The following is a 24,468-nucleotide window of genomic DNA, read 5'->3' as shown; positions in this document are numbered from 1 at the left end:
CTCTGGGTTTGGAACGTTCTTGCAACAGGGCCACAGGCTGCGTCTATGTGGCAAGTGCCAGGTCCTGGGTCCTGGGCAGACCTGTCCTACTCCCAGGGAGCCTCCCCCCTGGAAGAGGGAATCATGGTGGCCCAGACCCTTCCTTATCTGTCGTTTCTCCGGGGGAAACTGAGGCTCAGGAGGAGCAGGAACTTACAGAAAGCCTTACTATCCATGGCAGACCCAGGGTTTACCCCTGCCCCGACCACTGGCAGCTCCCCTCTGGGCAGTCCCCTGGGAGTGCTTTCTCCTGCTCCTTCCCCACTCTACCCCCAATCCCGCACCAGCCCCTCACTGTGTGGATGAGGCAATAGCCGGACTCCTGTGAGTTAGACAGCGCTCCAGAGCCTCCTGTGCCCACTCCTCACCCCGCTGGGGTGCCTGCAACTTAATAATAGCCTCCTTATCTGTAGTTTACAAAACCCTTTCCCAGACCCCCCCGCCCCCAGGCCCTCTCTCTGCAGGTGGCCCCTGATATATCCCTGTTAGAGACACAGAGGCTCAGTGAGGACAAGGACCTCACCCAGGCCCACAGTGAAAGGCAGAGCCGGCTGGATGCAGAGGCAAGGCTCTGTGCTGTGTAGACTATGCCTTAGCCTTAGACGAGGAGTGTCTTGGTGGAATCTCAGGCACTGTAGCAGGCAGGGTGGCCAGGGTCAGGGGGCACTTGTCCCTGAAATCCACTTGGGAGCTCCCTGCCCTCCACAGTTCAGCTCTTTGCCTGGGAGAATAGAGGAGCAAGGTGCAGCAGCCTCAGCCCTGGGCCGAGGGTCTGTCATGAGCCTGTGGGGGCGCGGTGGCAGTGGTTCACCCTGGACACAGACTCTAGGAGCAGGTGGTCTCCAGCAGGGTCCCTCCAGCTGGGGCTCAGTCATTGCGTTTCCTACTCAGGAGACTGTTTTCTGGGCAGCTCTTCTGTAGGTTTCCTTATCAGTCATCTGCATGGGAGCCCTAACTCACAGGTCGGACAGAAGAGGACCAGTGCCCTCCCGGTGTGAACCCTCACACACATGCATTCTCACAGGCTCTCCTCCACAGGGCTGCACCGGCCCCCACAGCACCTTTTTGCCAGCTAGGGAAAGATGTCTCTCCTCCAGGCAACATGCAGCCTCACCAGAGTGCACGGTGTAGCAGAGTGGGGCGTGATCTCTCTCCCAGGTGCCTTTGTGCAGTGAGCAACCTACACAAACACGCTCAGTGAACCTAGAAAGTCCCTACAGATCTGCCTGGAAAGGGGCTCAGAGAAGGGAAATGATGCATCTGAGAGGACTCAGTATGTGGGGACTGAAGCTGGGAGGGCCCCTGGGATGTCTGTCAGCCTGCCTCAGAGTGCAGCATGCAGAGTGGACACGAGTGGGGGCATGCAAAGGAGTGGAGGGGGGCAAAGGGGTGCCTGCCATAGATCGGGAGGGGACCCACGGTCTCCATCTTGCCCTGCCACCCACTTGAGGTTCCCTGAATTCCCACACTGTTCCAGGCTCCCAGAGGGGTTAGACTTGGACTCCCCTGCATGGGAAAGGCCCTTTCTCCTTCTCTGAGCCTCGGTATTCTCCTGCAGATGATGGGATTATAATAGCCCCCACCCCAGCCTCAAGAGGGCTCTACCAGCTCATGATGATGATGATGATGATGACTGTTCAGTCCAGCTGGACAGCAGCCAAAGCACTGCCTCTCCTCACCCCACCCCTACCTAGCCTCAGGTGATGTCCAGGCTTTCCTGGCAGGAGCAGAGCAGAACCACCCCGCCCACCTGCCTGCCCCAAGTCCCAGGATCCTGAGCTTGGGCTGCAGCTGCCCAACTCTGATTTTCCTCCCTGTATCCACAAGGCAAGAGCCAGAGCAGCCAGGGACCAGACAGGGTGGCCTAGGAGTGGGCATGCACGCATTCTGGCAGAAGATCCTGGCTCTGCGTCTCACCAGCTGTGTGACCTTGGGCAAGTCACACGACCTCCTTCAGTCTCATAATTGCCCCCTTGCATGTGGAGTGTTAAGCCTGGGCTGAGTGTGCACTGTATCCCCATTTGAAGATCAGAAAACTGAGTCCCCAGGGCTGCAGAGCTTGCTAAATGTTGTTAAACGTCAAAGCTCATGCTCTTTGGATCACGCTCAGGCCCCACAGTGGGACCCCATGGGCTCTCAGGCCACCCAGGCAGCAAGCGATTGGGTCTCCTGGGGTGGCTGTGGGACCTGGGCCCCTCCCCTTAGTGATCTGAAGCTCACTCTCCCCAGCCTAGAATGGAGCTGGTTCCTCATTCCTGGAGCCTGGGCCAGCTGTAGGGAGAGCTGCACGTGGGCCTGGAAGTTGTGTGGGGAATGTGGGCTGGACTGGGCATCCTGGAGAAGCCATTTCCCCTCTCTGCTGACCCCCTCCAGTGGTAGACAGGGATGGGTCTGCACAGACTGCTCTGTATATAGCTGCAGAAAGGGTCCAACAGCTGTCATCTCTGTCCCTGACATGTGTGGGCCCCTCAGTACTCTTCCCCAGGCCAGGAAGCTCTCAAGGACAGCCAGGGCTCAATATGTGTGTCCAGTTCTGAGACAGGCAGGGAGAGGGGCTGACTGGGGACTGTGAGAGGGAGGAGTTAGAGCCATAGGCTGCCCTGCCTAGGAGAGGGAAACCAGCCCCATTCTAGGCTGGGGAGAGTAAGCTTCAGATCACAAAGGGGAGGGGCCCAGGTCCCACAGCCAGAGCTAGGATTGAAACCCACTGGTGGGACACACTCCAGGAGAGGGCGTGAATCTCTGGTTGTGCTTCTGTGGGTGAATTGTGGCTGCGACCCAGGTCTCCTGGGGTATGCTTCTGTGGTTGAGCGGGTACACCTGGGTGTGAGTATGTGTGTCTTGGGGAGATTGTAGCTTCAACTTCGGGTGTGAAGCTGACCTGGGCAGAGCAGATTTCTTTTCCTTTCTTTTCTTTTCTTTTTTTTTTTTTTTTAAAGAGATAGGGTGGCCAGGTGCAGTGCCTCACACCTGTAATCCCAGCACTTTGGGAGGCCAAGGTGAGCAGATCACGAGGTCAGGAGATTGACACCATCCTGGCCAACATGATGAAACCCCATCTCCACTAAAAATACAAAAATTAGCTGGGTGGGCTGGGCGCGGTGGCTCACGCCTGTAATCCTAATACTTTGGGAGGCTGAGGCGGGCAGATCACCTGAGGTCGGGGTTTCAGACCAGCCTGACCAACATGGAGAAACCCTGTCTCTACTAAAAATACAAAATTAGCCGGTCATGGTGGCGCATGCCTATAATCCCAGCTACTCCAGCCTGGGCAACAAGAGCGAAACTCCATCTCAAAAAAACAAAACAAAACAAAACAAAAGTAGCTGGGCATGGTGGCTCGCACATGTAGTCCCAGCTACTTGGGAGGCTGAGGCAGGAGAATCACTGGACCTGGGGAGGCGGAGGTTGCAGTGAGCCAAGATTGTGCCATTGCACTCCAGCCTGGTGACAGAGTGAGACTGTCTTTAAAAAAAAAAAAAAAGAGATAGGGTCAAAAAAAAAAAAAAAAAAAAGAGATAGGGTCTCCACTGGGCACAGTGGCTTACACCTGTATTCTCAGGACATTGGGAGGCTGAGGCAGGAGGAGCACCTGAGGTCAGGAGTTCAAGACAAGCCTGGCCAACATGGCGAAACCCCGTCTCTACTAAACACACAAAAATTAGCCAGGCGTGGTGGCGTGTGCCTGTAACCCCAGCTACTCAGGAGGCTGAGGCAGGAGAATCACTCGAGCCTGGGAGGTAGAGGTTGCAGTGAGCTGAGATCACACCACTGCACTCCAGCCTGGGCGACACAGTGACTCCGTCTCAAAAAAAAAAAAAAAAAAAAAAAAAGGGAGCGAGAGAGATAGGCTCTCACTGTATTGCCCAGGCTGGAGTGCAGTGGCACAACCAGGACTCACTGTAGTCTCGACCCCTGGGGCTCAGGTGATCTTCCCACCTCAGCCTCCCAAGTAACTGGGATTACAGGCCCACACCACCTCAACCAGCTAGTTTAAAATTTTTTTTTTTGTAGAGTCAGGGTTTTGCTATGTTGCCCAGGCTGGTCACAAACTCCTGGGTTCAAGCAATCCTCCTGCCTCAGGCTCCCAAAGTGCTGGGATTATAGGTAGCCACCACACCAGGAGAGGCTGGATCTTATAGACGTCCTGGCCCCTGTGTGCAAGTCCACTGGGTCCAGAAGTGAGGAGGGGGCTGCACAGATGTGTGGAGACCCTGGCCCAGGAGGGCCTCTCTGGGAGAATGTGCAATAGGGCAGAGCGCTGGCAGCTGGGACAGAAAGCTGCAGGGCTGGGACCTCCAGCCTCCATCCAGAGGTAGGGCTCAGGGCTGTGTGCCCCCAGGCTGCTCTCCCAGGCACCCCATCCCTAAGGACGGGCCCTACGAGCAGTCTCTGCTCGCTCCGGCTCTCCCTGCCCCTCCTTTCCATCTCTTCTCCATGGTGGGCCTCCCTCTTTCTTCATAGCAGCCCTACTTCTGTGACCCTCGACGACAGTCCCTGTCCATCTGCACCTGGCCCTCTGTCGGGACTTCCTCTGTGTCTCTGAAGACCCCCATCTCTCCCTGCCTCCTCCGTGCCTTCCTCCTGCTGGGTCCGTGTCCCGCCCCACGCCCCCAGGTCTGGGACGTTTTCGTGGCTGACGGGCGCGGGGGGCGCGTCCCCGGCGGGTCCCTATCCGTCCCTGTCGGTCCGTCCGCCCCGCGCCGCCCCCGCTGGGCACTGGGCATGCCCCAGGCGTTTCTATATAAAGCGGCGCCGCTTGGGCCGGGCGCTGTGCCACTGCCACCGCCGCCGCCGCCGCCGCTGCATCCCGCCCGGTCCGAGTCCGCCTGTCACGCCCGCCGAGCCGCTGCCGCCGCCAGGTACCCCGGCTCCGGCCCCGCCCCGGGGAGAGCCAGGGAGGGGGGCGGCCGGGGCAGGAGTCGCGGGGACGAGGACCCCGGGCGCCCGCGCCCCGCGGCGGGACCCTCGACGCTACGCCCCCCATCCCCCGGGACACGGAGCCCCCCAACCCCCCCGCGCTGGAGGGGCAGAGCCGAGCCGGGACACCAGGGCAGGAAGGACCTGTGAGCCTTCCTGGGGCAGGAGCCACTCCGTCTGGGCAGCAGAAATCCCTCCCCATCTTCGGGGTGGGGGTGGGGCGGCCTTGGCCTCTCTCTGCAGGGACAGGTGTCGGCCACCTCTCCACTCCCAAAGTCTAGGGGCTGGAAGGCCAGGCAGGGACTTGGCTGCCCTGACTCCTTCGTCTCTCTGTCCCTCTGTCTCTGCCATCAGTCTCTCAGCCACTCCACCCACGAGATGGTGAGTCTCCTGTGGTCCCTCCCCAAGGCCCAACTCCCTGGGCAGAGAGTGGGCCCAGAGGACAGCAGGCAGCACCCAGGACCTAAGCCTGGGAGTTGCCCCCTGCAGACAGCTTAGACCCATGACCAGCTCCCCCACCCCCACCCTGCGGCTGTGTCCTGGGAGGTGGGCACTCTCAGTGCCCTGTGACATTCATTCATTCCATGGCCCCTCAGGGAGCTCACCTTCTAGGAGACGGCACAGAGGCTCTGGCCCTGGCAAACGGATTCGAGCCCAGGCGTGAGGCCCAGTCCTCTGCCGTCTGGGCCACAGCACACCATCTCCCAACAACCAAGAGATTCTCTTCGTCCCAGCCTCATCAGCCCCCAGGGGATGGGAGAGGGCAGGCACCAGGCAACAAGGCCCAAAGAGACCTCACGACTTGCTCAAGGTGGCCGAGCCTGTCCCCTGGAGGACAGACCCAGCTGCCAGGCCTGTCCAGGCCTGGGGACTGCAAAGAACAAGAATTCCATTCACAGGAAGCCTCCCAGCAGCCCCACATGGGGGGGTGCCAGCCTCAAAGAGGGGAGGGCCGTTAGGTTTCATCCAAAGAAAGCATTTCCATGACTCAAAATATCTGCAGAGGGGATACTGTCTAGCCTCCTAATGTCTAGCCCAGGGCTGGGCACACAGTAGGGCTTCAAGACCTACGTGGGGATGACAGTGGAATCACATTTAGGTGTCATCATACTCCATGCCGGGTCATAAGAGAGAAATAAGCCACCCCAGAGTGATGGCTGGGTTCGTTCATTCATCTACTCTTCAGTCAACAAACACTTACTGAGAAGTGGCTGTGTGCCAGGCACGCTTTAGGTGCTGGGGTTGCCTCCATGAACAAAACAAGCAGAAAACTCTGCTGCTGTGAAGCAAGCTAAGGCGGAGCCCAGCTTGGCGGGGGCGGGAGGGGCTGGCCGGCAGGACATTGCTTCCTGCCATCCCCCCAGGGGCACCACACAGAACAGTTTACAAAGCACTCCCACGGTTGCGTTCCCATTAACAAGCCTTCACCCCCAACACAAGCCTTTCCTCTCCTAGTCTCCAGGATGGTGTCAGTCCTGAACATAGCCCAGGCTGGGAGAGTGGGGGGCTTACACCCTTGGGTGACTTAATGTGCCCACTGGCCCTCCCTGCCCAAGACCCACCACTTCTGCCCTCTCAGCTCTCCCTGGATCCATCGGGTCCTGAGTGGGATTGCCCACTGGGCTCCAAGGACCTGGAGGAAGAGGGCCCCTGGGGAGGGGGCTCTGGCCTGCCACCCACAGGCTGCTTCCCTGGCTCCTGGCGTCAGGACGTGGGCCTGGACTGCAAGGGATCCCCCGAGGGGGCCGAGGCCCGGGCTTGGACTGTCTACTACTACAGCCTCCTGCAGAGCTGTCTGCAGCAAGCTGGCCTTCCGGAGACCCAGGACCGCAGCCAGGTGCCCCGCACAGGTGCCCAAGGGCTCCCTGGAGGGGGGCACCTCTGGGGGCAGGGAGGGGCCCTCAGCCCAGTCTGCTTTCTCATCCCTGTCAAGGTCGGCCCCTTCCCCTGGTTCGATCTGAAGGCAGGGAAGGCACAGCCAGTTGGCCTAGGGTAGGCAGACATTGTTTGCAAGGGCATCTGGCACCAGTGAGGTCAAGGATTGGGCTCCCTGCCCTCACCCCCTCCCCAAAAAGACCCAGCCCTGGGATTGGGAAACCACATTGTATGGCACTGAAGCTTCTAGAGAAAGGTCTTGGGAGCTGTGGTGGAGGCAGCTCAGCGGCTGAGATCCCCCAGACTCCTCCCTTTCTGCCCCTCCATGCCTGTTGTATGTATCAGACTTTGTGTGGACAGAGGGTTCACAGGTAGAATACCTGAGAATCACAGACTTGGTCCCATTGTACAAACTGGGAAACTGAGGCTTGGAGGAACACTGACTCCTCCAAGGTCACACAGAAAGTCAGAGCTCAGGCTAGAACTCAGGTCTCCAGTCACCCAGCCTACAGCACCTCTGGAACAGCTGCAGAAAGGGGAAACCAGCTTTATAGGGCAGGACTGGCAGGCACCTCCACTCCCTGCCTGTCCCCTATCTCTTCCGATTCCTAGGAAAACTCTGGGGACCCAGGGTAGGGCCACGGGTGTGGAGGTGGTGGAAGGTGGGCAGAGAGCCAGCAAGGGCGCCCCTGGTGAGCTCAGCCATGTTCTCTTTCCCGAGGCTGTCCTGGGGCGGAGGTGACCTTGTGCGTTCTGGGCTCCCCCAGCACCTTTCTGCCTGTGCTGCTGGAGGGTGGGGTCCAGAGCCCGGGTGAGTGTGTGCTCAAGTTTCCCCATCCCCTTCTACAGAAAGGGCAGCCCTGCCCTGGCCCAGCCACATCCCAAAATACCCGCCAACCCTGGCAACTGCCTGCATTCCACTGGAGCAGCTGCCATGCCGAATGGGGATGGGTTCTGGGATCAGCTGCTTCCACTCCGCCACCCAGCGGCCCGGGCATGGGGCATCAAGCCTTCCCTGGCCAGCCACTTGCCTTCTCTGCCCACAGGAAACATGCTCCTTTGCCTGTCCCCTGCTTGGCTGATGAAGATGCCAGCACCCGGGCAGCCGGGTGAGGCAGCCCTGCTAGTCTCCAAGGCTGTGAGCTTCCACCCTGGGGGCCTGACATTCCTGGATGACTTTGTCCCCCCGCGCCGTGCCACCTACTTTCTGGCAGGCCTGGGTCTGGGGCCCGGCCGGGGCCGAGAGGCAGCAGAACTCGCCCGTGACCTGACCTGCCCCACAGGAGCTTCGGCTGAGCTGGCCCGGCTGCTGGAGGACCGGCTGCTGACAAGGCAGTTGCTGGCCCAGCAGGGTGGTGTGGCTGTGCCAGCAACCCTGGCTTTCACCTACAAGCCACCGGGGCTGCTGCGGGGAGGGGATGCCAGCCCAGGGCTACGGCTGGTGGAGCTGAGTGGCAAAGAGGGCCAGAAGACGCTGGTGAAAGAGGAAGTGGAGGCTTTTCTGCGCTCTGAGGCCCTGGGTGATATCCTGCAGGTAACAGACTGTCGCCCACCCTGAGGTCTGTACAGATGCCAGCAGGATGGGACCCAGGCACGGTTACCAAGTCTGGCTGGAAAGGTGTCCCTACCTCTTAGCCCTGCCGCTGCCCTGCCCCATCTCTGGGGCAATCCCCTGCCCTTTTGCCTCAGTTTTTACTCACCAGCTCCTGTGGCGGAAGCGCCCCACCCTGCAGTACCTGGGGTGGTGTCCAGGAGGCCCCTTTCCCCTCCTTGCTGCAGGTGGCTGTGAAGCTCAGTGGCTGGCGCTGGCGGGGGCGGCAGGCATTGCGTCTGCACTCACAGGCAGAGCTGGGTGCAGTGGTGGACACAGTGCTGGCGCTGCTGGAGAAGCTGGAGGAGGAGGAGAGTGTCCTGGTGGAGGCTGTGTACCCACCTGTCCAGCTGCCCTGCTCAGGTGAGAGCCACCTGGGCTGGCCAGGGATGGGAGTTTGGTGTGGCCTTCTGGCCACTCTGTGCTGGCCTTAGACCTCCCCGTCTTCCCCCAGATGGTCCTTCCCCCGGCCCCAGCCTGGCCGTGCGAGTCTGTGCTGTGGTGTGTCGGACACAGGGTGATAGGCCACTGCTGAGCAAGGTGAGCATGGCCCGGTTCCAGTAGTGGTTTGCCAAGGGCCCCTGAGCCGTCTCTGGGCAGAGAGGACAGAATCCTTAGTGGGGTGGTAGTTGCCTCTGGGGAAACTACTGGGTCTGACCCGTCTTCTCTCTCCTGCAACCCTTCCAGAATCCCTCCCACACCAAGAGCCCCTGCCCCTGTGCTCAGCTCCACGCTGGGTAGTACCAGGGCCCAGGGGGCTGAATTGTCTTCCCAGAGAGCTCTTGCCCACGTAGAGGCTGACCCAGGGCTTCCTGATAAACCTCTAGTGCCTGGACCCCTTCAGGAGGGGCCTCTAAGCTGGAGAGTCAGGAAGGCTTCCAGACCCTCCTGAGTACCCAGCTCTAGGCTACACTGAGAGGGAGAGATTCGACCCTGCCCTCAGGGAGCTCCAGTGGGGTAGGGAGAGGTGCGCCCCAGGGAGATGCTAGGGTGGGGCACACCAGGGTGGCCCAGGCCCCCAGGGCTGCAGGAGCCATCCTGCAGGGGGACCCCAGCTGGGCCTGGAAGCCCGGGTAGAATCCCTGGAGAGGTCTGGGGACCAGATGGGGAGTGGCAGGGATAGCTCGTGTGCAATTTAAGACACGTTGGAGGACGGGGCTTCTTGAATGTCCAGTGAGGGGTCTGGTCTGAATCTTGGCACAAGGAGGTGGGGGTGTGCGTGGGGGGAAGGAGTGTGTGGGCCTCCCCCTGAGCCGCCCCCTGCCCAGGTGGTGTGCGGCGTGGGCCGCGGGGACCGCCCTCTACGGCACCACAACTCCCTGCCGAGGACGCTGGAGGTGGCGCTGGCCCAGTGCGGCCTGGGCGAGGAGGCGCAGGTGGCGGCCGTGCGGCAGCGCGTCAAGGCGGCGGCCGAGGCCGCGCTGGCCGCCGTGCTGGCTCTGGAGGCCGGCCTGAGTGCCGAGCAGCGCGGCGGGTGCCGGGCGTACACGGACTTCCTGGGTGAGTGAGGGCGGCCGGGGCCGGGAGCCGAGGGCCAGGGACTGGAGGGCGGGGGCTCCCGCGCTGAGCTCGCGCCCTCCGCCCGGCGCAGGCGTGGATTTCGCGCTGACAGCGGCCGGCGGCGTGCTGACCCCAGTGGCCCTGGAGCTGAACGGCGGCCTGTGCCTGGAGGCGTGCGGCGCGCTCGAGGGGCTGTGGGCCGCGCCGCGGCTGGGGCCGGCGGCTGACGAGGCGGCGGCCGCGCCGCTGGTGGAGACCATGCTTCGGCGGTCGGCGCGCTGCCTCATGGAGGGAAAGCAGCTACTGGTGGTCGGCGCTGGCGGCGTCAGCAAGAAGTTCGTGTGGGAGGCGGCGCGCGACTACGGGCTCCAGGTGGGCGGGGCGCGGGGCGGGGCTGGGCCCCAGGTCCTGGCCCGAGTGGTGGAGGCGGGACCCCGGGGCGGGGCCTGGAGCAAAGGGGCGTCCTTGGGGCGGGACCAGCCGCGCTAGGGGCGGTGCTTGGGCGGGGCATCCTGGCCAGGTACAAGGAAGCCCAGGCGTAGGGGCGGAGTCCGCCGCCCTGCGAGGGTGGGGGGACTCCGCTAGTTCTGTCCCTGCCTGGAGTGAGAGGCCCTGGGGAGAGCAGGGAGTCCTCCATAGAAGGAGGAGAGGAGCCCGGGTAGATGGGCTGGGCGAGGGACAGCCTTAGCGCCGGAGTGGGGGTCTTGAATGCCAGGCTAAGGAGCCTGGCTCTGTCTTGGGGAAAGGGCCAAGGTTGAATTCCTGACACTTGGCACCCAGGACCCGCAGAGGGTGCTGGGGAGCTGCATACAGATCCTGAATCAAGTTCATAGCAGGGCATCACTTTACAGAATCTGGAGCGAGCCAGGCAGGTAGACTTTTTTTTTTTTTTTTTTTTTGAGACAGGGTATCAATCTGTTGACCAGACTGGAGTGCGGTGGTGCAATCACAGCTCACTGCAGCCTCGACTTCCTGGGCTGAAGCGATTCTCCCACCTCAGCCTCCCTAGTAGCTGAGACTACAGGCACGTGCCACCATTCCCAGCTTTTTTTTTTTTTTTTTTTTTTTTGGAGTCGGAGTCTTGCTCTGTCGCCCAGGCTGGGTGCAATGGCGTGATCTCGGCTCACTGCAACCTCCCGGGTTCACGCCATTCTCCTGCCTCAGCCTCCCGAGTAGCTGGGACTACAGGCGCCCGCCACCACACCTGGCTAACTTTTAGTAGAGATGGGGTTTCACCATGTTAGCCAGGATGGTCTCGATCTCCTGACCTCGTGATCCACCCGCCTCCCAAAGTGCTGGGAATACAGCCGTGAGCCACCGCACCCGGCCTTTTTTTTTTTTTTTTTTTTTTTTTTAATATGGAGTCTTGCTCTGTCTCCCAGGCTGGAGTGGAATGGTGCAATCTCGGCCCATTGCAACCTCCGCCTCCTGGGTTCAAGTGATTCTCGTGCCTCAGCCTCCGGAGTAACTAGGATTACAGGCGCGCGCCAACATGCCCGGCTAATTTTTGTATTTTTAGTAGAGACAGGGTTTCACCATGTTGGCCAGGCTGGTCTCGAACTCCTGACCTCAAGTGATCTGCCCGCTTTGGCCTCCCAAAGAACTGGGATTACAGGCGTGAGCCACCGCGCCCAACCTGCCCGGCTAATTTTTAAAATTTTTAGTAGAGACAGGATCTCGCTCTGTTGCCCAGGATGGTCTTGAACTCCTGAGCTCAAGCGATCCTCCTGCTTCGGCCTCCCAAAGTGCTGGGATTACAGGTGTAAGCCACAGCACACAGCCGAGTAGACATTCTTATCCCCATTGAACAGATAAGAAAACTGAGGCCATCTCAGGCTGGCCCTAATCTAGCACACTGGCCTCCTCTCCCCTCTCCCACCGTGCAGCACCCCCTGGGGACACCAACTCTGTGTCCCCAGCCTTGCTCAGTGTTTTCTCCACTTGGAATGTCACTCCACTGCTGAGGCTGTGTTACTTTGCAGAGAGCCACCCTCCCTCTCTCTTCAGTGGCTGCCCTGCCCTGGGTTCCCCCAGCAGGCAGTAAGCTTTAGGGGCACGGGGCCCCACTGGATTCCTCCGTGGGCACTTCCCAGTGTCAGAGCACATGGGGTGAATGGTGACCAAACCACTTGTCCCAAGCCCCAGCCCTGGTAGTTTCTCTGCAATCCCCGGCCAGTGAGGCTGCCTGTGGGAAAGAGTCCACCACGCTGTCTCACACCCTCTTCTCTGTGCTGCAGCCCCTCCCACCCAGATCATGCCTTTTCCTCCTGTAGTCACCTAGCTGACTCTTATTCTTCAGCTCCCAGCTTAGGCATTGCCTCCTCTAGGATGCCTTCCCTCCCCTCCAGCCTGTATTAGGTGTCCCACTTCTGCCCCTTCCATTTATTCAGTCAATCCTCAACACACATTTATTGAGCACCTAGTGTTTGTGCACTCGTATCCCCTGAAGGCCTGGACCATCCTAGGCCCCATCCTATCCCCCTAGCACCCAGCACTAGCTGACCTGGATATGCCCCGCCCTGTGGCTTCTGCAGCTGCACCTCGTGGAGTCAGACCCCAACCACTTTGCATCCCAGTTGGTACAGACCTTCATCCACTTTGACATGACCGAGCACCGGAGGGATGAGGAGAACGCACGGCTGCTGGCAGAGTTGGTGCGGGCTCGCGGCCTCAAGCTAGATGGCTGCTTCTCCTACTGGGACGACTGCCTGGTGCTCACAGCCCTGCTCTGCCAGGAGCTAGGTCTGCCCTGCAGCTCCCCAGCTGCCATGCGCCTGGCTAAGCAGAAGAGCCTCACCCAGCTGCACCTGTTGCACCACCATGGCCCACCCTGGCCTGCGCCCTCCCTCCATGCTGTGCCCTGCTGCCCACTGGAGAGCGAGGCTGATGTGGAGAGGGCCGTGCACCAGGTACCCCTGCCAGGTGTCATGAAGCTGGAGTTTGGGGCAGGTGCGGTGGGTGTGCGGCTGGTAGAGGATGCGCCACAGTGCCATGAGCACTTTTCCCGGATTACCCGAGACTTGCAGGGTGAGGCCGACCACCCAGGCATTGGGCTGGGCTGGGGCAATGCCATGCTGCTGATGGAGTTTGTGGAGGGCACCGAGCACGACGTGGACCTGGTGTTGTTTGGTGGGCGGCTGCTGGCTGCCTTTGTCTCTGACAACGGCCCTACGAGGCTGCCTGGCTTCACTGAGACGGCGGCCTGCATGCCCACCGGGCTGGCACCAGAGCAGGAGGCACAGATGGTTCAGGCAGCCTTCCGCTGTTGCCTGGGCTGCGGGCTGCTCGATGGAGTCTTCAACGTGGAGCTAAAGCTGACCGAGGCTGGGCCTCGGCTTATCGAGATCAACCCCCGCATGGGTGGCTTCTACCTGCGTGATTGGATCCTGGAGCTCTATGGCGTGGACCTGCTGCTGGCTGCTGTTATGGTGGCCTGCGGCCTGCGTCCTGCCCTGCCCACCCGCCCACGTGCTCGTGGCCATCTGGTGGGCGTCATGTGCCTTGTGTCCCAGCACCTGCAGGCCCTGAGTTCCACCGCCAGCCGTGAGACCCTGCAGGCCCTGCACGACCGTGGCCTGCTACGCCTCAATCTGCTGGAGGAGGCCCTGGTGCCTGGCGAGTATGAGGAGCCCTACTGCAGTGTGGCCTGTGCCGGGCCCAGCCCCACGGAGGCCCGCCTCCGCCTGCTGGGCCTCTGCCAGGGCCTGGGCATCGATGGGCCCAGCTACCCTGTTGCCCACTTCCTGTCTCACTTCAAATAGCACTGGGGCCAGGGGGCAGGGAAGCAGTGCTGGGAGGAGGCACTGTGGTGCCCTCTGCTCCCTGGAGCTCTTCCTGCTTCTCTCCCCATCGCCATGCCCCAGCCCCAGCCTGGCCCACTGCAATGCCTAGGTCTGTTCCAGAGCAGCAGGGCAATTTAGACACCAAGGCATCCTGGACTCAAGGGCCTCTTGCTCTCCCGAAGGCCCCAGTCCAGCCCACAGCTTCCCCAGCATTCTAGCCTTGGAGAAATGACAATGGCCACACACACACACACACACACACACACACACACACACACCTCTGTCGCCAGCTCCCCAGGTGGGAGTGGGCCCAAACCCAGCCCCTCCTGTCCACCCCTCCAGGTCTCACTCTCTTCCTGCCATCTACAAGAGGAGAGGACCTGGCTGGGCCCCAAGCCTTGGACAAACCCTGGGAAAACCTGAGACTAGAACCCTTGTCTTCCTCTTACCCAAATTCTAGGATAGCTCTAGAGCCTGCTGGAAACTCGGCGGCATCCAACCTGCCTCATTCGACCTGAGCGGTAGAGGCAGGTGGCCTGTGGACAGAAGTAATCCTCTTTCCGCTCACCCCAGGCAGATACAACTGCCTATGTTCCCCCAGTGAGAGGAAACAGGCTGAGAGAGGAAAAATGACTGCTCCAGGGTTATACCACAGTGGAGGGCGGGTCACAGGACATGATGCAGGGTCCAGGTTTCTGTTTTGATCAAGTCTTACATGCCCCCCTCACCTCCCTGCCCTCATTCACAAGTGGCCCTGAGACATGCGAACGCCTCCCTCCTATGCATCACAAACCTTCTCCACCGAGCTTTGGTGCTTTGGCCTCTGGCATACCTAACTAGCATTGGCAGAGGAGAGTCTACACTCTCTTCTTCATTCAGGGAAGATGCTTTAAGAAATCCTGCCTCCGTGCAGCACAGGAGCTGGAGGCAGCTCCCCAAGCATCCCTCCCCAAATAAAGGCTTATGTACTAGTGAAGTGTCTAGATAGGTTCTCTTGACTGGACAACTCCTCCCAGGATCAGCTAGATAGGGGGTGGGGAAGGGGGATCAAGAGATGGGTAGGGGATACTTGTCGCATCTGGAGCTAAGGGAAAACCACCCCACTGGCCTGGTGTCTGGGTTGCCCTGGGTTGCTAGGGGCCTGCCCTACACCCACATTAAGACCCGAACCTGGGGATCTCCTTTGGTGGAATTACAACCAGGGGGCCACATCCAACCAGATAACCCTCTGCATGCCTGGAGACCCCTGAATTCTGTCCACCTCAGTTCATACCCAAACTTCCCTATGCACATGGAAGGCACACCTAGACAGCTTCCAACAATCAGAACTCACACCCAAGTCCTGGTCTGGCCCAAATACACACCCACACATCCCCATCCCACAAGAATCCATACCCAATCTTTTATTTATTTATTTATTTATTTTTGAGACAGAGTTTCACTCTTTTGCCCAGGCTGGAGTGCAATGGCACAGTCACAGCTCACTGAAACCTCTGACTCCCGGGTTCAAGTGATTCTTCTGCCTCAGCCTCTCAAGTAGCTGGGATTACAGGCACCCACCACCACACCCGGCTAATTTTTGTATTTTTAGTAGAGATGGGGTTTCACCATGTTGGCCAGACCGGTCTCGAACTCCTGACCTCAAGTGATCCACCCGGCTCGACCTCCCAAAGTGCTGGGATTGCAGGTGTGAGCCACCGCGCCCTGCCAAATCCATACCCAATCTAAAGTCACAGACCACATGTCACAGACCAGATTTGCTGTGTTGAGTGTGTTCATTATTTCTTTCTGGTTTTTTTTTTTTTTGGAGACGGAGTCTCACTCTGTTGCCCAGGCTGTAGTGCAATGGCGTGATCTTGACTCACTGCAACCTCTGCCTCCCAGGTTCAAGTGATTCTCCTGCCTCAGCCTCCCAAGTAGCTGGGACTATAGGCATGCACCACCACGCCCAGCTAATTTTTGTATTTTTAGTAGAGACGGGTTTTCACCATGTTGGTCAAGCTGGTCTTGAACTCCTGACCTCAAGTGATCCACCCGCCTCGGCCTCCCAAAGTGCTGGGATTGCAGGCATGAACAACCCTGCCTGGCCTAAGTTCATTCTGTCAACAGCGTTTTTGGTTTTTGCTGGGTGCAGTGGCTCATGCCTGTAATCACAGCACTTCGGAAGGCCAAGGCAGGAGGATCACTTGAGTCCAGGAGTTCAAGACCAGCCTCCTGGGCAACAAAACAAGACCTCCTCTCTAAAAAAAAAAAAAAAAAGAAAGAAAGAAAAGAAAAAAGATTATGTGATTATGTCATTTCAGTTACTTGGGATTTGAGGTGGGAGAATCACTGGAACCCAAGAAGTCAAGGCTGCAATGAGTCATGATCTTGCCACTGTACTCCAGCCTGGGTGACAGAGTAAGATCCTGTCTGAAAACCTAAACAAAAAAAAAGAAAAAACACCATAAAGTTTTTTTGTTTCTTTTTTAAGGCAGAGTTTCGCTCTTGTTGCCCAGGCTGGAGTACAATGGCATGATTTTGGCTCACCGCAACCTCCGCTTCCCAGGTTCAAGTGATTCGCCTGCCTCAGCCTTCCCGCGTAGCTGGGATTACAGGCATACGCCACCATGCCCGGCTAATTTTGTGTTTTTAGTAGGGACGGGGTTTCTCCATGTTGGTCAGGCTGGTCCTGAACTCCTGACCTCAGGTGATCCGCCTGGCTCGGCCTCCCAAAGTGCTGGGATTACAGGCATGAGCCACCGGGCCCAGCCAAGTTTTCGGGTTTTATTTGTTTGTTTTGAGACTTGGTCTCACTCTGTCGCCCAGGCTGGAGTGCAGTGGCGCGAGTCTTGGCTCACTGCAACCTCTGCCGCCCAGGTTCAAGCGATTCTCCTGCCTCAACCTCCCGAGTATCTGGGAGTACAGGTGGGCGCCACCACGCCCGTCTAATTTTTGTATTTATAGTAGAGGCAGAGTTTCATCATGTTGGCCAGGCTGGTCTCCAACTTCTGGCCTCAAGTGATCCACCCACCTCGGCCTCCCAAAGTGTTGAGATTACAGGTGTGAGCCACTGCCTCTGGCCTGTTTGTTTTTTTGAGACAGGATCTCACTCTGTCACCCAGCCTGGAGTGCAGTGGCACCATCATAGCTCACTGTAACCTTGAACTCCTGGCCTCAAGTGATCCTCCCAACTTGGCTTCCCAAAGTGCTAGGATTACAGGCGTGAGGCATCGTGTCCGGCCTCAACAACGTTTTTTGAAGTGTCTATTCTGTACCAGGTGCCTAAATGTGCTTAAATCAACAAGGGAATAAAAGCCAACAAAATCCCATATTTACAGGTGTATCACTGACCCCCAAACCCTATTTAAGGCGGGAACCTGGCAACATAACCTGGCAGTGAGCTGGCCACTGAGTAAATGCTCCGATCTGCAGGGTCCTCGAGCCAGAGGCACTTTGAGGAGACCCTGATGCAGCCGCCTCCCTTTCTGGAGTGAACCGAAAGCAACGCGACCTGCCTTTCATCATGCAGCCGGCCTGGCAGTACCCGGCTCCAACAGGGCTGGGGATTGCATTTACATTCACACCTGCATACACTTCCGACCCTGCTCCAACCAAACTCAAAACTCTCCGTAGAACCAAAACGGGCTCCCAGAGAGCCTTGCTGGGAAGACCGAGGGTCCTGCGGAAAGGATTCAGCAGGCTGAAGGCTAGGCGCCTCGCCACTCTAGGACTACAATTCCCGAGAGGCCTTGCGACGGACGCCATCTTTGTTCCCCACCAGGCTCAGCGATTTTCCGGAGGGGGAGTAAGACCCCTTGCGTCATCGACGCGCGCAGCTGCCGTCGCGGAGAGATGATGTTTAGGTCCGGGACTGTCAGTCAGTGCGCGGCCAGGTACGGGCCCGGGGTCCGCGGGGCCGGTGCCGCCATGGCGGCCGTGTTTGATTTGGATTTGGAGACGGAGGAAGGCAGCGAGGGCGAGGGCGAGCCAGAGCTCAGCCCCGCGGTGAGTGCCCTGCCCTGGCGCGACTGGATCCTGGAGCCGATCCTGTCACCCAGCCGAGGCCGGAGCGGCGGCTCCGCACGCCCAGAGCGGGCTCAGACCCTTTGCAGACCCAGATCTTTCTCAGATCCCGGTCTCTATTAAGCTCTGATCCCACCCTCACCCCGACCTCTCTTCCAGAACCCCAACCTTTTCTCCCGATTCTCCCTTTCCTGCCTTCGGCTTCTTCCCAATTCTTGCCCATCCCCTACTAGCTGCCATCCCTGACACCGTTCTCTCCTGGGCCACGCAGTCCAACCTGAACGGGAGCGGGGAGGTATCCTGGCACCTTCCTTGGCTCTTACCCCTCGGTTTCTCACAGGACGTGTGTCCCGTTGCCGAGTCGAGGGCAGCTGGCCTAGAGTGAGTGAGGGTCGTGTTGGGGGAGGGGGGAATGGAGTGGGGAAGGGGAACTGGGGAGCACTGGAGCCTTGTCCTCATTAACTCCTTGTGTCCGTAGGCCTGTGGGACACTATGAAGAGGTGGAGCTGACTGAGACCAGCGTGAACCTTGGCCCAGAGCGCATCGGGCCCCACTGCTTTGAGCTGCTGCGTGTGCTGGGCAAGGGGGGCTATGGCAAGGTAGGGGCGGGCGCACCCTCCTCCTGGCCTCACAGCCTCCATCTGGAGGCAGCAAAGGGTTCTCAAAATAAATTAGACTTGTGAATCAGCAGGGCCTCTAATGGGATTCAGAGCCAGAAACATAAAGGAGGGAAGGCCAAATCCTCTGCAATCGGACTTGAAATCTTCACTGCCCCACCCTTGGCAGGGCCTAGGCCTCCTGGTCCCAAAGCCAGAGCTTCAGGGTGGGGCTTCTTGAAGATAGGATGTGGAGAGGGAAGTTGATCCTGTCTCCCCTGCCCTACAGGTGTTCCAGGTGCGAAAGGTGCAAGGCACCAACTTGGGCAAAATATATGCCATGAAAGTCCTAAGGAAGGTGAGTCACTCGTTCAGCCAACGAATACTGTGTGGCTGCCATTCCCAACGTGCTGTACCAGGCTTTGGGAAGACAGCAGGGAACACAATGGAGGAGGATCCCTGACTTTGGCATTTGCTGGTTTATTGTCTGTTGTGATGTGTATTGTCTTGCAGTAATTCTCAATGGGGGCCATTTTGACTCCCAGCAGACATTTGACAACAATGTCTGGACACTATTTTATTTTTTTTGAGACGGATTCTCGCTCTGTCACCCAGGCTGGAGTGCAGTGACGCGATCTTGGCTCACTGCCACCTCCGTCTCCCAGGTTCAAGCGATTCTCGTGCCTTAGACTCTGGAGTAGCTGGGATTACAGGCGCTTGCCACCACACCCAGCTAATTTTTGTATTTTTTTGTAGAGGCGGGGTTTTGCCAGGCTGGTCTCTATCTAACTCCTTATCTCAGGTATCTGCCCGCCTTGGCCTCCAGCTGGGATTACAGGCATGAGCCACCGTGCCTAGCCTTTTTTTTTTTTTTTTTTTTTTGAGATGGAGTCTTGCTTTGTCCCCCAGACTGGAGTGCAGTAGTGCACTCTGCTCACTGCAACCTCTGCCTCCCGGGTTCAAGTAATTCTCTTACCTCAGCCTCCTGAGTAGCTGGGACTACAGGCTTGTGCCACCACACCTGGCTAATCTTTGTATTTTTATTTATTTACTTACTTATTTTGAGATGGAGTCTCACTCTGTCACTCAGGCTGGAGTGTAGTGGTGCGATCTCGGCTCACTGCAACCTCCACCTCCCAGGTTGAAGTGATTCTCCTGCCTCAGCCTCCCGAGTAGCTGGGATTACAGGCGTGAACCACCACGCCTGGCTAATTTCTTTTGTATTTTTAGTAGAGATGGGTTTTTGTCATATTGGTCAGGCTGGTCTTGAACTCCTGACCTCAGGCGATCCGCCCACCTCGGCCTCCCAAAGTGCTGGAATTACAGCCATGAACCACCATGCCTGGCCTAGTGTTTGTACTTTTTAGTGGAGGCAGGGTTTCACCATGTTGGTCAGGCTGGTCTCGAACTCCTGACCTCAGGTGATTTGCCCGCCTCAGCCTCCCAAAGTGCTGGGATTACAGGTGTGATCCACTGCACCTGGCATGGACACATTTTTGATTGTCAAGGCAAGAGGGGAGTGTTACTGGCACCTGGTGGGTGGAGACCAGGGATGCTGCTGAACATCCCATGATGTGCAGGGCAGCCTCCCACAACAAAGAATGACCTGGTCCCAGGTGTCAGTAGTGCCGAGGTTGAGAAACCCTGTGTTAGAGGATAAACCCATCCCCGAAAATGATGGTGGCTGACAGCAGCAGAATTATGGAGAAATACAATGCAGTGACAGAGGATGGCAGCAGGTAACAGATGGATGGTCTGAGGAGCTCTGGATGCCCCCAGTTTTTTTTTTTTTGAGATAGTGTCTCGCTCTGTCACCCAGCCTGGAGTGCAGTGGCGTGATCTCAGCTCACTGCAACCTCTGCCCTTGGGTTCAAGCGATTCTCCTGCCTCAGCCTCCTGAGTAGCTGGGATTACAGGCGTGTACCATCATACCCAGCTAATTTTTCTAGTTTTAGTAGAGACGGGGTTTTGCCATGTTGGCCAGGCTGGTCTCAAATTCCTGACCTCAGGTGATCCGCCTGCCTCGGCCTCCCAGAGTGCTGGGATTACAGGTGTGAACCACTGCGCCCAGCCTGGATGCCTCAATTTCTAACCAATTCCTGTATCTCCAGGCCAAAATTGTGCGCAACGCCAAGGACACAGCACACACACGGGCTGAGCGGAACATTCTAGAGTCAGTGAAGCACCCCTTTATTGTGGAACTGGCCTATGCCTTCCAGACTGGTGGCAAACTCTACCTCATCCTTGAGTGCCTCAGTGGTATGAGTGCGGGCCCAGGCAGGGGTGTTGGGGGTCGGGGGGCAGGGAGCCAGCAAAGGAAGCTCTGGGGGGAAGCTCTTGAGAGATGTGTCTGTGGGAGTTGGCTAGGGGGCCCCCACTCTGTCCTACCCATCCAGCCATCCATCCGTGCATCCGTCCCATCATTCATTCATTCAGCAAACGTCTGTCCAGCACCTACTGTGTCCCTCACGTGTGTTGGGGGTGGATGGGCATGGCGGGAATTTGGATAGAAGTCCAGAGGATGGTTGTGTCTCTTCCTACTCCCCTCCCTGTCTTGTTCTTCTCTCCCGTGTGCCCTGCATCCTGTCAGGTCCCCAGTCCAACTAGTTCATTCTCTGTAGCGTCCTCCTCTATCTGTCCACTCTCAGGGGCCTGGTGGGGTGGCCAGAGCACTTTTCTAACTGGGATGAGGCCTCCCGCTCACCTGCTTTCTAGTGTCTCCTCTGCCGACTGCTGAGGTCGTACGTAGAGCCTGGGGCTGCTCCCAGCCCTTCTATTCAGAGTCCTGCGGCTGGCTGCCCAGATCAAGCCTTGCCCCTAGGCCGGCTGTCCCCTGCTGGCTGTGAGCAGTCTTGGCCTGCCTTTCCCTCGTTTGGGCCAGATGAACTCTGTGAGCTTCTGCCTCCATGCTCTGCATTCGCTCCGTCCATCTCAGCATCCCCTTAAAGTCCCAGCAAACCGCGCTTTCTCTGTTCTGTTGTGTTGGGATTCACTCTGTCTTCCCCGTTTCCTCTGCGAGATCTTTTGGGCTAAGCTCTTGGAGCTGTGGCCTGGGCCTGGCGTATTAGAGCCGTTGTGTACATGTCTGTCTCCCCAGTAGACTGAGCATCCTGAGGGCAGTGGCTGGGTCTCTTCATCCTGTCCCCAGCTTCACCCAGCACAGGGCCAGGCACCGAGTAGGCGTCGGTAGATGTTTGCTGAATTGAATTGAATCCCCACGGCAGCTCTGTGAGGCAGGTAGGGCGGGAATTATGAGCCCCTCTTTCCCCAAGAAGAAATAAAGACTCAGAAAGCGCAAAGGGGCTTGGACCCAGCACGTGGCTGCTGACGTGTTTGTGTGGCAGGTGGCGAGCTCTTCACGCATCTGGAGCGAGAGGGCATCTTCCTGGAAGACACGGCCTGGTGGGTGTTACTCCTCCGCTTTCCTGAGGCCGCCAGGTCCCTGCCCTACTCCTGCCTTCACCCTGTCTTGTTTCTGCAGCTTCTACCTGGCCGAGATCACGCTGGCCCTGGGCCATCTCCACTCCCAGGGCATCATCTACCGGGACCTCAAGCCCGAGAACATCATGCTCAGCAGCCAGGGTGCGCATGTGTGCGCGGGCAGCTGCAGGCGGGGTCTGCAATCTGTGGGGAGGGCTGAGGAGCTCTGTGGGTGGGGTGGGGCCCTGGTCACGCCTCTCCAACACTCTTCCTCAGGCCACATCAAACTGACCGACTTTGGACTCTGCAAGGAGTCGATCCATGAGGGCGCCGTCACCCACACCTTCTGCGGCACCATTGAGTACATGTAAGTGGCACCTGGCTGGCCCAGGGGTCGGGAGGACAGCCTGAAGGGGCATGGCCTGACTGACAGTTCCACCTGGACCCCAGGGCCCCTGAGATTCTGGTGCGCAGTGGCCACAACCGGGCTGTGGACTGGTGGAGCCTGGGGGCCCTGATGTACGACATGCTCACTGGATCGGCAAGTCCAGCCCCCGGGAGGAGGAGGAGCAGGGGCAGAGGTGGGAGTAGCCCCCCTCCTGGGGCAAGGGCAGGGCCTGATGGGAGGCCCACAAGGCTCCTCTCACCTTCCTCCTCCTCCAGCCGCCCTTCACTGCAGAGAACCGGAAGAAAACCATGGATAAGATCCTAAAGGGCAAGCTGGCGCTGCCCGCCTACCTCACCCCAGATGCCCGGGACCTTGTCAAAAAGGTGCGGCTCCCTTCTCTCTTCTCCGGGGCCCTGCCAGCCATTCTGCACGTGTTCCTGAGTCTCTCTGGGCTGTGGGGAAGCCAGGGCCACCCCGGCCTGTGCAGTTTGCCTCTGGGAGTGAAACGAGCCCCTCCCTTGAAGTCTGGGACTGAGCCGAGGTCTCAGCCCTGTCACAGACCAGCTGCTGCCCTGGCCCAGTCCTTAGGCTAAGTCCTAACCAGTGACACGCTTGTGATGAGCTGGCCACACTTCCATCAAAGGCGAGCATCGGAGGTGTTAGGGGGAGGCCAGACAGCCACATGGGGAGTTGGCGCCTCACCAAAGCGCCCTGGGGCAACGCCAGGGCCCAGGAGCCTCTGCAAAGCCTTTGTGGAGAAGGTGGCTCTGTTGACCAAACCTTGAAAGCCCTGAGGGTATCCACAGGTGGGAGCCACACCCAAAGGCATTCTCTCCCGTGTCACCTGACCCCTACTCCAGCTAGCCCTGGGACCTGGGGACACATGAGCAGTACCCGCCCAGGCCCACACCCTCTCTCCTGGTCCCGCAGTTTCTGAAACGTAATCCCAGCCAGCGGATTGGTGGTGGCCCAGGGGATGCTGCTGATGTGCAGGTGGGTTTGGGACCACCACCAGGGGTAGGGCTGAGTCTCCAAGGGTGCCGGGAATGGGGGCAGGGCCCCAGGGCAGAGGGAGTGACCAAGGGGGCAAGCAGGGTGAGCTGTTAGTGGGTTTGGGGCATTCTCTACCTACAGAGACATCCCTTTTTCCGGCACATGAATTGGGACGACCTTCTGGCCTGGCGTGTGGACCCCCCTTTCAGGCCCTGTCTGGTGAGCAGCAGGCCTGGCGGCTGGTGGCCGGTGGCGGTGGCGGGTGGCAAGTGGAGAACCCGCATCTTGCTGCCCTCTGACCCCTCCCCACTCTGGTTGGCCCACAGCAGTCAGAGGAGGACGTGAGCCAGTTTGATACCCGCTTCACACGGCAGACGCCGGTGGACAGTCCCGATGACACGGCCCTCAGCGAGAGTGCCAACCAGGCCTTCCTGGTGAGTGCGGTGGCCTGAGGCCTGTGGGACCAGGGCAGGGATCGTGACTAAGGATGGCAGGCACTAAGTGTCTCATGGCCCTGCCTCCACCCCCCAGGGCTTCACATACGTGGCGCCATCTGTCCTGGACAGCAAGGAAGGCTTCTCCTTCCAGCCCAAGCTGCGCTCACCCAGGCGCCTCAACAGTAGCCCCCGGGCCCCCATCAGGTACTGAGGGACGTGGGGGTGTGTGGCTGGGGTAGGGACACTAGCAGGCAGGACGCCAGCTCCAGCCTTGGGTGCCTTGGCCACGTCTGTCAGCCAGTGTTGGCTTCGGTTGCTGTGTCTACCATGGGGACCTCAGTTCCTACACCCCTTGTGGCCAGGCTGCCTGGATGGGAGTTTGTGGAGCCCATGGCCTGTGTGCCTGGGCAGGTGGGAGAGGCTGCCTTCCCTGATCGAGTGCTGGCAGCCTCTGGCAGGGCCTAGGAGGCTCTTATTCTGCCTTGGTTTCCCCTGCAGCCCCCTCAAGTTCTCCCCTTTTGAGGGGTTTCGGCCCAGCCCCAGCCTGTCGGAGCCCACGGAGCCACCTCTACCTCCACTCCTGCCGCCACCGCCGCCGCCACCCTCGACCACCGCCCCTCTCCCCATCCGTCCCCCCTCAGGGACCAAGAAGTCCAAGAAGGGCCGTGGGCGTCCAGGGCGCTAGGAAGCTGGGTGGGGGTGAGGGTAGCCCTTGAGCCCTGTCCCTGCGGCTGTGAGGGCAGCAGGACCCTGGGCTAGTTCCAGAGACCTGGGGGTGTGTCTGGGGGTGGGGTGTGAGTGCGTATGAAAGCGTGTGTCTGCTGGGGCAGCTGTGCCCCTGAATCATGGGCACGGAGGGCTGCCCGCCATGCCCCGCGCTCAGCTGCTCCCGTGGAAGATTAAAGGGCTGAATCATGGCGCT

At 59.1% G+C, this 24,468-nt stretch overlaps 2 protein-coding genes across 4 annotated transcripts; both read left to right on the top strand.

The window, feature by feature from the left end:
- Positions 1-7,880: 7,880 nt before the first annotated feature.
- On the top strand, positions 7,881-14,683 carry CARNS1 (carnosine synthase 1). Of its 2 annotated transcripts, XM_054525550.1 has the most exons (7): positions 7,881-8,368; positions 8,614-8,788; positions 8,880-8,965; positions 9,694-9,762; positions 9,841-9,925; positions 10,017-10,297; positions 12,460-14,683. In XM_054525550.1, the coding sequence occupies exons 1-7, from the start codon at positions 7,886-7,888 to the stop codon at positions 13,684-13,686; spliced, it is 2,406 nt and encodes an 801-aa protein (XP_054381525.1). In that variant the 5' UTR covers positions 7,881-7,885; the 3' UTR covers positions 13,687-14,683. The 2 variants fall into 2 exon arrangements, with proteins under 2 accessions (XP_054381525.1, XP_024111268.2); XM_024255500.2 differs by having other exon boundaries at positions 9,694-9,925.
- Positions 14,684-17,517: 2,834 nt separating this feature from the next.
- Positions 17,518-24,463, top strand: RPS6KB2 (ribosomal protein S6 kinase B2). 2 transcript variants are annotated; one of them, XM_002821446.6, is made up of 15 exons: positions 17,518-17,694; positions 18,053-18,093; positions 18,191-18,311; positions 18,598-18,666; positions 20,420-20,567; positions 21,653-21,710; positions 21,790-21,890; positions 22,005-22,095; positions 22,179-22,269; positions 22,392-22,499; positions 23,047-23,109; positions 23,251-23,328; positions 23,436-23,543; positions 23,641-23,750; positions 24,045-24,463. In XM_002821446.6, the coding sequence occupies exons 1-15, from the start codon at positions 17,542-17,544 to the stop codon at positions 24,229-24,231; spliced, it is 1,527 nt and encodes a 508-aa protein (XP_002821492.4). In that variant the 5' UTR covers positions 17,518-17,541; the 3' UTR covers positions 24,232-24,463. The 2 variants fall into 2 exon arrangements, with proteins under 2 accessions (XP_002821492.4, XP_054381510.1); XM_054525535.1 differs by lacking the exon at positions 23,047-23,109 and having other exon boundaries at positions 17,528-17,694.
- The last annotated feature ends 5 nt before the right edge of the window (positions 24,464-24,468 follow it).

The sequence above is a fragment of the Pongo abelii genome, chromosome 9, assembly GCF_028885655.2.
Source record: "Pongo abelii isolate AG06213 chromosome 9, NHGRI_mPonAbe1-v2.0_pri, whole genome shotgun sequence".
NCBI lineage: Eukaryota > Metazoa > Chordata > Mammalia > Primates > Hominidae > Pongo > Pongo abelii.
This window is presented reverse-complemented; position numbering and strand designations above follow the sequence as displayed.